General features: G+C 42.8%; 1 protein-coding gene across 5 annotated transcripts in view; it reads left to right on the forward strand.

The window, feature by feature from the left end:
* LOC106581405 (arf-GAP with Rho-GAP domain, ANK repeat and PH domain-containing protein 1) overlaps positions 1-13571 on the forward strand; it is a 125554-nt gene that overhangs the window by 38230 nt on the left and 73753 nt on the right. For all 5 annotated transcript variants that reach the window (XM_045704005.1, XM_045704007.1, XM_045704006.1 and 2 more), the window contains 5 exons: positions 1445-1644; positions 4087-4193; positions 5349-5548; positions 5662-5747; positions 6689-6871. In XM_045704005.1, the coding sequence (XP_045559961.1) occupies positions 1445-1644; positions 4087-4193; positions 5349-5548; positions 5662-5747; positions 6689-6871 (776 nt within the window). The remainder of the gene's footprint in view (positions 1-1444; positions 1645-4086; positions 4194-5348; positions 5549-5661; positions 5748-6688; positions 6872-13571) is intronic.

Raw genomic sequence — 13571 nt, forward strand, 5'->3', positions numbered from 1 at the left:
CACCATCACTAAACTGTTATCGTTACCATTACTACCCATACCACTACTACTACCACCACCATCACTAAACTGTTATCATTACCATTACCACCCATACCACTACTATTTGGAATGATAATCACAACAACGATAATAATAGTAATAACAATAATAGTAATAACAATAATACTAATAATAAGTTAGTTACTATTTACTATGCAGGTGTAATTATTCAGTGTCCTCAGGCTATGGCAGGCAAATAAATATTTGGCTTAAAGAGGAGCCATCATAGTCTATAGCAGCCTTATATAATCTATCAAGCTGTGAGAGCACGTCCTGTTTCATCGGTCTTAACTTCAATATAATCAATCATTCATGTAGGCTAATTACACAGCATACGAGTCATTCACGCCTTTAAATACAGTTTAAGCATTTTATTCTGAAATGAAATAACAAAGGGAGCCTTGAATAATTAAACAATAAATGATTAACTGGAATAATCGCTTAAAAGCCCTTGTTTTGAATGCATGTTTGATTAGTAAAACATTTGGATCCGCTTTGGGTGTTTTCTGGATAGTTTACAAGGGCCACCAAGGTGGGTGTATTCTGGATAGTTTACAAGGGCCACCAAGGTGGGTGTATTCTGGATAGTTTACAAGGGCCACCAAGGTGGGTGTTTTCTGGATAGTTTACAAGGGCCACCAAGGTGGGTGTATTCTGGATAGTTTACAAGGGCCACCAAGGTGGGTGTATTCTGGATAGTTTACAAGGGCCACCAAGGTGGGTGGGTGTATTCTGGATAGTTTACAAGGGCCACCAAGGTGGGTGGGTGTATTCTGGGTAGTTTACAAGGGCCACCAAGGTGGGTGTATTCTGGATAGTTTACAAGGGCCACCAAGGTGGGTGGGTGTATTCTGGATAGTTTACAAGGGCCACCAAGGTGGGTGTATTTAGTTAGTCTGTATGGGCGTTAATAGATGCCATTAGAACATGGCTTCTTCTGATTCGCTGTCTCGTGGATTATCGTTGTCCCCAGTGCACTCCAGCCTATTCTTACGGCAATTTGAAACATTTAAATCAGGAAAAAAATACTTTCATCATGGCCACAAATGTCTCTGGCCCAGCCAATATTGGAATCCTGGCGCTGCTAGTGTCTGCAGCTGCTGCTGAGAGAGACTGTGTCAGCTAAACGTTGCAAAGACACACACAGTTGTTTTTTATTTAACACAAAACGGCAAGCCTGAAACCCACCCGTCCTGAATCAGCCCCATCGGGATGAGAACTGTAGAAACAGCAACTCATCTGCCCATAATGCAGACATCAGCATCAAGCTGTTCATATCACGCTGCTGCATGCTAAATCACTCTGTGTGTGTGTGTGTGTGTGTGTGTGTGTGTGTGTGTGTGTGTGTGTGTGTGTGTGTGTGTGTGTGTGTGTGTGTGTGTGTGTGTGTGTGTGTGTGTAGCTGAGAGGAATGAGTGGGTGGCAGTGCTGCAGAACTTCACTAGGGGGCGCCAGGAAGGCAGCAGGGAGATGACCTCCTTTCTGACCCCTGGTTCACCCCTGACCCCTGAACAGCAGGGCTACCTGGAGCTGAGGGGCCTGCGCTCCAAACTCTACACAGTCGTCTCTGGAGACAAGGTCTTCCTCTACAAGAACATGGAGGTTTGTTTGTGTGTGTTTTCAAAGACAAATATGTACATACTCCATGCATTTGAACCATAGTCTGTTTGGTCCTAGTTCTATTTGAAACAATGTGTGTTTCTTAATACCAATACTACCGTGCTCCACACGCTCATGCTTTGAGTGCATTCTCCGATCACGTTCTCTTGAGTACATTGTTGTGAGGACGAGAGTGTGGAGAACGCATAAAACATTACATTTGACAACCACTAGCACTCCCCCTACTGTATTACCTCACGCTGCTCCTCCCCCTACTGTTTAACCTCACGCTGCGCCTCCCCTACTGTATTACCTCACGCTGCTCCTCCCCCTACTGTTTTACCTCACGCTGCTCCTCCCCCTACTGTATTACCTCACGCTGCTCCTCCCCCTACTGTATTACCTCATGTTGCTCCTCCCCCTACTGTATTACCTCACGCTGCTCCTTCCCCTACTGTATTACCCCACGCTGCTCCTCCCCCTACTGTATTACCCCACGCTGCTCGGCAGAGTCACTGTGCGCATGCTCCTCTGGCGCTGGGCATTCTGGGTGATGTAGTCGGTGCTGTTTTAAGCCAGATTCGCCACTTCTTTGATGGTGTTGCAGGCTTATTTGATTTATTATTTACATTATTATTATATTACTTGAATAATATACTAAATAATATATCTGAATAATATTGTCATTACTTGTTTGTTGTATTTCAGGTTTATGATCTGTGGTCATTTGATTTAAAATAAAATTAAGGACAAAACACAAGTCATGACATTGTGTGCTTCCTGGTGAGCCTTTTCGGAGGGTTAAATAACGAAAATCTGAACACTGCTCCTCCCCCTACTGTATTACCTCACACTGCATCTCCCCCTACTGTTTTACCTCACGCTGCTCCTCCCCCTACTGTTTTACCTCACGCTGTTTTACCTCACGCTGCTCCTCCCCCTACTGTATTACCTCACGCTGCTCCTCCCCCTACTGTATTACCTCACGCTGCTCCTCCCCCTACTGTTTTACCTCACGCTGCTCCTCCCCCTACTGTATTACCCCACGCTGCTCCTCCCCCTACTGTATTACCTCACGCTGCTCCTCCCCCTACTGTTTTACCTCACGCTGCTCCTCCCCATTCACTGAACCTTCTTCCAGCCAGGACAGATGTTTTACTTCATAATTATCCGCTAGAATGAGTAAATGTGAATCATAATAATCTAGCTAGCCAGCTAGTTAAACAGGCAAAAATTACCTAAAATGAATATTATGCAAGATTGATGTCAATTCTTCATGGGTAGCTAGCTACCAATTCTATCTGGCTAGCTAACAGTACTAATAGCCAGCCAGTTAGCCCTATTTACTTATTCTGGGCTTGTGATCTACGGTACGAAGGCAGATAAACATGCCAAAATTAACAAAGCATTTATTTATTAACGAATCAAGATAAAATATTGTAATCAGGCAACATATGAGATGTGAATAGGCAACATTTTGTTCTGAAGTCGGAGTGTATTTTCTCTTTCTTTAACTCAAATAATGTCCACCAATACATTTTGCATAATTTTTGACGCGGTTGCGTCATTTTTCTTTGCATACTTTCCGTTGAAGCTTGCATCGATGCATGCTTCAAAGTATGTACAAACTGAGTATGCATTCGAGAAGTGCTCCCCCGTGCTCCGTTTGCATACTTTGATTTGGAGACATACTCCGACCCTCCCGTGCTCCAATTTGTGTGCTCGGAGCACGGTAGGATGCATTTTGAGAAACACCCAATGTATTTGGAAATAAGTATTTGAAGTTAGTTTTGGCTATTTGGTTCGTTCCACGAAATGAGTGCCTTTTGTGTCCCTTTTGATATTTTGAAGTAGAAATTGTGTATATATAATAATAATAATCCAATAGTAGAATTTTTAAAGCCTGTTGTATTACATAAAGTGCCCTTTAATACAGACCAAATGGAGTATTCAATAAAGGCTTAAAGTAAAGTGCCAAAATTCAAGTGTCTCTCCGTCAACCCTGTGTCACTTCTAGGAAGATTTCAAACCAATTTTTTTAGGGGGTAGATCAGCTTTAATATGGCAGATAGATTGTAGTTTCCATCAATGTCATTGTCTGCATCATTTCCAGTCCCCCATATATATTATTTTGTATATACAGTGCATTCGCAAAGTATTCTGACCCCTAGAATTTTTCCACATTGTGTTACGTTACAGCCTTACTCTAAAATTGATTAAATAGTTTTTCCCCCTCATCAATCTACACACCATACCCTATACTGACAAAGCAAAAACAGTTATTTTTTAAAATATTTTAACAAGGCTGCCTGTGTAAAGATACTAAATAACAAATACTTAAATATGCATATATTTCAACCCAGCTTTGATCATGAACAAGAGCAGATCTGATTGGTTGCTGTAGTGAGTGACGTCAGCTGTGTAATGTGTGTGTTCTGTTTCCAGGACTACCGCCTTGGCATCGGTATCACGTCTATCGACATGAATGTAGGAAACGTGAAAGACACTGACCGCCGCAGCTTTGATCTGACAACACCCTACCGCATCTTCAGGTTTACACCCATACATCACACACACATTCAGAAACACAAACGGCAAGGTTAGAGAGGGAGTGTTCAGCTTGACTGTGTGTGTGTGTGTGTGTGTGTGTGTGTGTGTGTGTGTGTGTGTGTGTGTGTGTGTGTGTGTGGAGGAGGAGGTACTAAACCGTGAGGGTCTGCGTCAAGCTGTTCAGAGGCCCTGTCTGTCTGTAGAACGAGAGAGCGTGTGAGAGGTTGGACATTTCTCAGTGTTCAGAGACTTAGGGTTAGAATTGGGTTTAGGAGCTAGGGTTAGAATTGGGTTTAGGAGCTAGGGTTAGAATTGGGTTTAGGAGCTAGGGTTAGAATTAGGTTTAGGAGCTAGGGTTAGAATTGGGTTTAAGAGCTAGGGTTAGAATTGGGTTTAAGAGCTAGGGTTAGAATTGGGTTTAGGAGCTAGGGTTAGAATTAGGTTTAGGAGCTAGGGTTAGAATTGGGTTTAGGAGCTAGGGTTAGAATTGGGTTTAGGAGCTAGGGTTAGAATTGGGTTTAGGAGCTAGGGTTAGAATTAGGTTTAGGAGCTAGGGTTAGAATTGGGTTTAGGAGCTAGGGTTAGAATTGGGTTTAGGAGCTAGGGTTAGAATTGGGTTTAGGAGCTAGGGTTAGAATTGGGTTTAGGAGCTAGGGTTAGAATTGGGTTTAGGAGCTAGGGTTAGAATTGGGTTTAGGAGCTAGGGTTAGAATTGGGTTTAGGAGCTAGGGTTAGAATTGGGTTTAGGAGCTAGGGTTAGAATTGGGTTTAGGAGCTAGGGTTAGAATTAGGTTTAGGAGCTAGGTTTAGGGTTAGAATTGGGTTTAGGAGCTAGGGTTAGGTTTAGGAGCTAGGGTTAGAATTAGGTTTAGGAGCTAGGGTTAGAATTAGGTTTAGGGGTTAGGGTTAGAATTAGGTTTAGGGGTTAGGGCAGGTAGCCTAGTGGTTAGAGCATTGGGCCAGTAACCGAAAGGTTGCTAGATTGAATCCCCGAGCTGACAAGGCAAAAATCTGTTGTTCTACCCCTGAACAAGGCAGTTAACCCACTGTTCCTAGGCCGTCATGGTAAATAAGAATTTGTTCTTAACTGACTTGCCTAGTTAAATAAAAAATGTCTCCACAAGGTTAGCTGTACAAGACTGTGTGTGTGTGTGTAGTTTTCTAGCGGATTCGGAACAACATAAGGAGCAGTGGGTAGAAGCGATGCGTGACGCGATTGGAGATGCTCTGTCCAATAGCGAGGTGGCTAATCAAATCTGGGCGGAGCCTAGCAACGGTTGCTGTGCCGACTGTGGCGTTGCCAAACCTGAGTGGGCTGCCATCAACCTGTGTGTGGTGGTCTGCAAACGCTGTGCAGGTCAGTGTGTTTACTGTCATCAGATAGTTGTAGAACTTTCAGATCCACTGACCTGTTTCTCTATTATACACAGAATGCAGTAATAGAATTATGTATTTTTGTGTGTGTTGTAGGAGAGCATCGGGGTTTGGGCCCCAGCATCTCTAAGGTGCGCAGTCTGAAGATGGACAGGAAGGTGTGGACAGAGGAGCTTATACAGGTACACACACACCGCTATGTCTTACTATACTTGTGAGGACTTTTTGAGGACCAACAATTGATTCCCATTCAAACTCCTATTTTCCCTAACCCTAAACCATTAACCCCTAATTCTAACCCTAACCCATTAACCCCTAATTCTATCCCTAACCCTAACCCATTAACCCCTAATTCTATCCCTAACCCTAAACCATTAACCCCTAATTCTAACCCAAACCCTAAACCATTAACCCCTAATTGTAACCCAAACCCTAAACCATTAACCCCTAATTCTAAACCATTAACCCCTAATTCTAACCCTAAACCATTAACCCCTAACCCTAAACCATTAACCCCTAATTCTAACCCTAAACCATTAACCCCTAACCCTAAACCATTAACCCCTAACCCTAAACCATTAACCCCTAACCCTAAACCATTAACCCCTAATTCTAACCCTAAACCATTAACCCCTAACCCTAAACCATTAACCCCTAACCCTAAACCATTAACCCCTAATTCTAACCCTAAACCATTAACCCCTAACCCTAAACCATTAACCCCTAACCCTAAACCATTAACCCCTAATTCTAACCCTAAACCATTAACCCCTAACCCTAAACCATTAACCCCTAATTCTAACCCTAAACCATTAACCCCTAATTCTATCCCTAACCCTAAACCATTAACCCCTAATTCTAACCCTAAACCATTAACCCCTAACCCTTAACCATTAACCCCTAATTCTAACCCTTAACCATTAACCCCTAATTCTAACCTAACCCTTAACCTAACCCCTAAGCCTAAAATAGTATATTTTACAAGTGTCCTCACTTCTCAGAATTTTAGTTGTTTTAATATTCTTGTCAAGACTTCTGGTACCCACAAGAATACTAAAACACACACACAGACAGAGAGAGATTTGGTGTCCCTATCTAACCTCCCCCCTCACCTGTCCCCCAGGTGTTCCTGTTGCTAGGAAACGAGCGTCTGAACAGGTTCTGGGCGGCGAACATCCCTCCCAGCGAGGTGCTGAGTCCGACCAGCTGCAGCGAAGACCGCCGACGATTCATCAGCTCCAAATATAGACATGGCAAATACCGCAAATATCACCCCCTCTACGGCAACCAGAGAGAGCTCAACAATGTAAGAACAACCTTTATATAACCCTAGGCGGACCTACCTCCAACCTAACCTTAACCCTTTATAGAACCCTAATCTGACCTACCTCTAATTTAACCTTAACTTAACCCTTTATATAACCCTAATCTAACCCACCTCCAATTTAACCTTTTATATAACCCTAGTCTGACCTACCTCTAATTTAACCCTTTATATAACCCTAGTAAGACCTACCTCTAATTTAACCCTTTATATAACCCTAGTAAGACCTACCTCTAATTTAACCCTTTATATAACCCTAGTAAGACCTACCTCTAATTTAACCCTTTATATAACCCTAGTAAGACCCACCTCTAATTTAACCCTTTATATAACCCTAGTCTGACCTACCTCTAATTTAACCCTTTATATAACCCTAGTAAGACCTACCTCTAATTTAACCCTTTATATAACCCTAGTCTGACCTACCTCTAATTTAACCCTTTATATAACCCTAGTAAGACCTACCTCTAATTTAACCCTTTATATAACCCTAGTAAGACCTACCTCTAATTTAACCCTTTATATAACCCTAGTAAGACCTACCTCTAATTTAACCCTTTATATAACCCTAGTAAGACCTACCTCTAATTTAACCCTTTATATAACCCTAGTAAGACCTACCTCTAATTTAACCCTTTATATAACCCTAGTAAGACCTACCTCTAATTTAACCCTTTATAAAACCCTAGTCTGACCTACCTCTAATTTAACCCTTTATATAACCCTAGTAAGACCTACCTCTAATTTAACCCTTTATATAACCCTAGTCTGACCTACCTCTAATTTAACCCTTTATATAACCCTAGTCTGACCTACCTCTAATTTAACCCTTTATATAACCCTAGTAAGACCTACCTCTAATTTAACCCTTTATATAACCCTAGTAAGACCTACCTCTAATTTAACCCTTTATATAACCCTAGTCTGACCTACCTCTAATTTAACCTTTTATATAACCCTAGTAAGACCTACCTCTAATTTAACCCTTTATATAACCCTAGTCTGACCTACCTCTAATTTAACCCTTTATATAAACCTAGTAAGACCTACCTCTAATTTAACCCTTTATATAACCCTAGTCTGACCTACCTCTAATTTAACCCTTTATATAACCCTAGTAAGACCTACCTCTAATTTAACCTTTTATATAACCCTAGTCTGACCTACCTCTAATTTAACCCTTTATATAACCCTAGTCTGACCTACCTCTAATTTAACCCTTTATATAACCCTAGTAAGACCTACCTCTAATTTAACCCTTTATATAACCCTAGTCTGACCTACCTCTAATTTAACCCTTTATATAACCCTAGTAAGACCTACCTCTAATTTAACCCTTTATATAACCCTAGTCTGACCTACCTCTAATTTAACCTTTTATATAACCCTAGTAAGACCTACCTCTAATTTAACCTTTTATATAACCCTTATCTGACCTATCTCCAACCTAACCTTAACCCTACCAGTATCCATACCCCTACAGTATCTATGTTCACTCTCTACATAAACAATATCGGTGATGCGATAAGAAGGTGTCAAATTCATTTATTTGCAGATGACTCTCATGTACTCTATTGCTTCAACGGCTGACCAAGCATTATCACTTTTGGAGACAGATTTTAAGATATTACAAGGGTCTTTTATACAGCTGAAACTTGTTTTAAATGCAAAGAAAACACATTTCATGATTTTTAATAGGTTCAAAAAGTTGGTTGAAAATACACTTGCGCTTACGAGCTTAGATGATTCTCGAATGAATCAGGTCTCTGCATATAAATACTTAGGGATATGGCTGGATGATTAACTGTCTTTTAAAATGCATGTTGACGAACTTTGAAAAACGGCTAGAAATCAAGCTAGGCTTCCTCTATAGAAACAGGACATGCTTGTCCTCTACAAATAGAAGACAAATTGTGCAAGCTACTTTTATGTCTGTTATAGATTATGGGGATATTATCTACATGCTACGGCATCAACACTTAAATCGCTGGATGCTACTCATTGCACACTTAGGTTTATTACAGGTGCTAGCTACAGAACTCACCACTGTGTTTAATATCAAAATGTGGGTTGGACTTCGCTGTCCGTGAGACGAGAACAACATGCTCTCGTGTTTTTTCTATTAGGCACTTCTGATTAAACTACCTTCTTATTTATCATCACTCATCAATATTAGAATTATAATTCCTAAAACCAGTTCTCCAGCATGGATTACACTTGAGGCCCATGCGATTTCCACAGAGTTGGGTATGGCTGCCTTTTCCTGTTACGCTCCTTGCCTATGGAATAGCCTGCAGACTAAACTTAAACTTCAGACTCTTGTCCCCCTTGCCTATTAAAAACATTTATTGGAGGATTTTTATTTTTGTATTGCTTGCAACTGTTTTGAGTAATGCAAGTTCTTGTGCTGTTAGGGGAATAACCTGTGTAAATGTAATAATCTGCTGCTGTATTTTTCTGTGTGTTATCTGTGATGGTTTTGTTTGTCTTGTGTAGTTTCTTAATCATTGTACCTAAAGTGTATGTGTAAACATGTATACCAGGGCCCAGCTGTAAAAGAGACCTTGGTCTCAGTCTGTGTTTCTTGTTGAAATAAAGGTAGAATAATAATACAGTATATCCACAGTATAACCCTCCAGTATCTACAGTATACCTCTCCAGTATCTACAGTATACCCCTCCAGTATCCATACCCCTCCAGTATCTACAGTATACCCCTCCAGTATCTACACTATACCCCTCCAGTATCCATACCCCTCCAGTATCTCCAGTATACCCCTCCAGTATACCCCTCGAGTAACCATACCTCTCCAGTATACCCCTCCAGTATCTACAGTATACCCCCTCCAGTATGCCCCTCGAGTAACCATACCTCTCCAGTATACTCCTCCAGTATCTACAGTTTACTCCTCCAGTATCTTCAGTATACCCTTCCAGTATCCATACCCCTCCAGTATCTACAGTATACCCCTCCAGTATCTACAGTATACCCATCCAGTATACCCTTCCAGTATCAATACCCTTCCAGTATCTACAGTATACCCTTCCAGTATCTCCAGTATACCCTTCCAGTATCTCCAGTATACCCCTCCAGTATCTCCAGTATACCCCTCCAGTATCTACAGTATACCCCTCCAGTATCTACAGTATACCCCTCCAGTATCTCCAGTATACCCCTCCAGTATCTACAGTATACCCCTCCAGTATACCCCTCCAGTATCTACAGTATACCCCTCCAGTATCTCCAGTATACCCCTCCAGTATCTACAGTATACCCCTCCAGTATACCCCTCCAGTATTTACAGTATACCCCTCCAGTATCTACAGTATACCCCTCCAGTATACCCCTCCAGTATCTACAGTATACCCCTCCAGTATACCCCTCCAGTATCTACAGTATACCCCTCCAGTATCTCCAGTATAGCCCTCCAGTATCTAAAGTATAAACCCCTCCAGTATCTACAGTATACCCCTCCAGTATCTACAGTTTACTCCTCCAGTATCTTCAGTATACCCTTCCATTATCCATACCCCTCCAGTATCTACCGTATACCCCTCCAGTATCTACAGTATACCCCTACAGTATCTACAATATATCCCTCCAGTATCTACAGTATACCCCTCCAGTATCCATACCTCTCCAGTATCTACAGTATACCCCTCCAGTATCCATACCCCTCCAGTATCTACAGTATACCCCTCCAGTATCCATACCCCTCCAGTATCTACAGTATACCCCTCCAGTATCCATACCCCTCCAGTATCCATACCCCTCCAGTATCTACAGTATACCCCTCCAGTATCCATACCCCTCCAGTATCTACAGTATAGCCCTGTAGTATCTACAGTATACCCCTGTAGTATCTACAGTTTACTCCTCCAGTATCTACAGTATACCCTTCCAGTATCTACAGTATACCCCTCCAGTATACCCCTCCAGTATCTACAGTATACCCCTCCAGTATCTACAGTATACCCCTCCAGTATCTACAGTATACCCCTCCAGTATCCATACCCCTCCAGTATCTACAGTATACCCCTCCAGTATCTATAGTATACCCCTCCAGTATCTACAGTTTACTCCTCCAGTATCTACAGTATACCCCTCCAGTATCTACAGTATACCCCTCCAGTATCTACAGTATACCCCTCCAGTATCTACAGTATACCCCTCCAGTGTCTACAGTATACCCCTCCAGTATCCATACCCCTCCAGTATCTACAGTATACCCCTCCAGTATCCATACCTCTCCAGTATCTACAGTATACCCCTCCAGTTTCCATACCCCTCCAGTATCTACAGTATACCCTTCCAGTATCTACAGTTTACTCCTCCAGTATCCACAGTATACCCCTCCAGTATCCACAGTATACCCGGTTAGTCAGGCTGATTGAGGTAGTATGTACATGTAGATATGGTGAAAGTGACTATGCATATATGATGAACAGAGAGTAGCGGTAGCATAAAAGAGGGGTTGGCGGGTGGTGGGTGGGACACAGTGCAGATATCCCGGGTAGCCAATGTGCGGGAGCAGTGGTTGGTCGGCCCAATTGAGGTAGTATGTACATGAATGTATAGTTAAAGTGACTATGCATATATGATAAACAGAGAGTAGCAGTAGCGTGAAAAGAGGGGTTGGGGGGGCTCACAATGCAAATAGTCCGCGTAGCCATTTGATTACTGTTATGGGAATTTTAAATCCCAATGATAATTCAATAAACTTTGACTAATCCCCAAGGTTTGTAAGACACTGGGTTAAGAATAATTAGGCAAGGACTCAGCATTCTGCAAAAGGTCTGTACAGTTTATTCAGAGAACGTTCTAAAGTCAAAAATTAGGACTCAGTCCTTTTATAATACACACATACATTCCTATCTTTAGACCACTCCCTTCTCAAACAACCAGTAGTTTTCCAGTAACCACAAAGAACCATAAAAGTTGCCACATTCTTCAAGGCTTTCATCTCCCCTCCCCCTTTATGACCCTCTTGGTTTGAAACCCTCCAATGATTTTCTATTATCTACTCTACAACTTCACTCTGTTTACATCCCTACTAAAGAATATAACCTCAAAGTTTTACAATCCTAACCGATCTACCCCCATCCTGGTTTTATCTTCTCATAATTATCAAACTTTTCCCCCTAATCTACAATTTCAGAGTGGAACACTTAAGTCATTATCCTAACTCATACAAATTATTCTGACAATTACCTTTTCACGAGTCTTGTGGCTTTGGGGTAAAAACTGTTGAGATGCCTTTTTGTCCTAGACTTGGCACTCCGGTACCGCTTGCCATGCGGTAGTAGAGAGAACAGTCTATGACTGGGGTGGCTGGGGTCTTTGACAATTTTTAGGGCCTTCCTCTGACACCGCCTGGTGTGGAGGTCCTGAATGGCAGGCAGCTTGGCCCCAGTGATGTACTGGGCCGTACGCACTACCCTTTGTAGTGCCTTGCGGTCAGAGGCCGAGCAATTGCCGTACCAGGCAGTGATGCAACCAGTCAGGATACTCTCGATGTTGCAGCTGTAGAACCTTTTGAGGATCTCAGGACCCATGCCAAATCATTTTAGTTTCCTGAGGGGGAATAGGCTTTGTCGTGCCCTCTTCACGACTGTCTTGATGTGTTTAGACCATTCTAGTTTGTTGTTGATGTGGACACCAAGGAACTTGAAGCTCTCAACCTGCTCCACTACAGCCCCGTCGATGGGAATGGGGACGTGCTCGGTCCTCCTTTTCCTGTAGTCCACAATCATCTCCTTTGTCTTGGTTACATTGAGGGATAGGTTGTTATTCTGGCACCACCCGGCTAGGTCTCCGACCACCTCCCTATAGGCTGTCTCATCGTTGTCGGTGATCAGGCCTACCACTGTTGTGTCGTCTGCAAACTTAATGATGGCGTTGGAGTCGTGCCTGGCCGTGCAGTCATGGGTGAACAGGGAGTACAGGAGGGGACTGAGAATGCACCCCTGGGGAGCTCCAGTATTGTGGATCAGCGTGGCAGATGTGTTGCTACCTACCCTCACCACCTGGGGGCGGCCCGTCAGGAAGTCCAGGATCCAGTTGCAGAGGGAGGTCTTTAGTCCCAGGATCCTTAGCTTAGTGATGAGCTTTGAGGCTACTATGGTGTTGAACGTTGAGCTGTAGTCAAGGAATAGCATTCTCACATAAGTGTTCCTTTTGTCCAGGTGGGAAAGGGCAGTGTGGAGTGCAATAGAGATTGCATCATCTGTGGATCTGTTTGGGCGGTATGCAAATTGGAGTGGGTCTAGGTTTTCTGGGATAATGGAGTTGATGTGAGTCATTACCAACTTTTCAAAGCACTTCATGGCCACGGACGTGAGTGCTACGGGTTTGTAGTCATTTAGGCAGGTTGCCTTTGTGTTCTTGGGCACAGGGACTATGGTGGTCTGCTTGAAACATGTTGGTATTACAGACTCCATCAGGGACATGTTGAAAATGTCAGTGAGGACACATGCCAGTTGGTCAGCACATGCCCGGAGCACACGTCCTGGTAATCCGTCTGGCCCCGCAGCCTTGTGTATGTTGACCTGTTTAAAGGTCATACTCACGTCGGCTACGGAGAGCGTGATCACACAGTCATCCAGAACAGCTGATGCTCTCATGCATGCCTCAGTGTTGCTTGCCTCGAAGTGAGCATAGAAGTGATTTAGCTCGTCTGGTA

Source organism: Salmo salar, chromosome ssa20 (assembly GCF_905237065.1).
Source record: "Salmo salar chromosome ssa20, Ssal_v3.1, whole genome shotgun sequence".
NCBI lineage: Eukaryota > Metazoa > Chordata > Actinopteri > Salmoniformes > Salmonidae > Salmo > Salmo salar.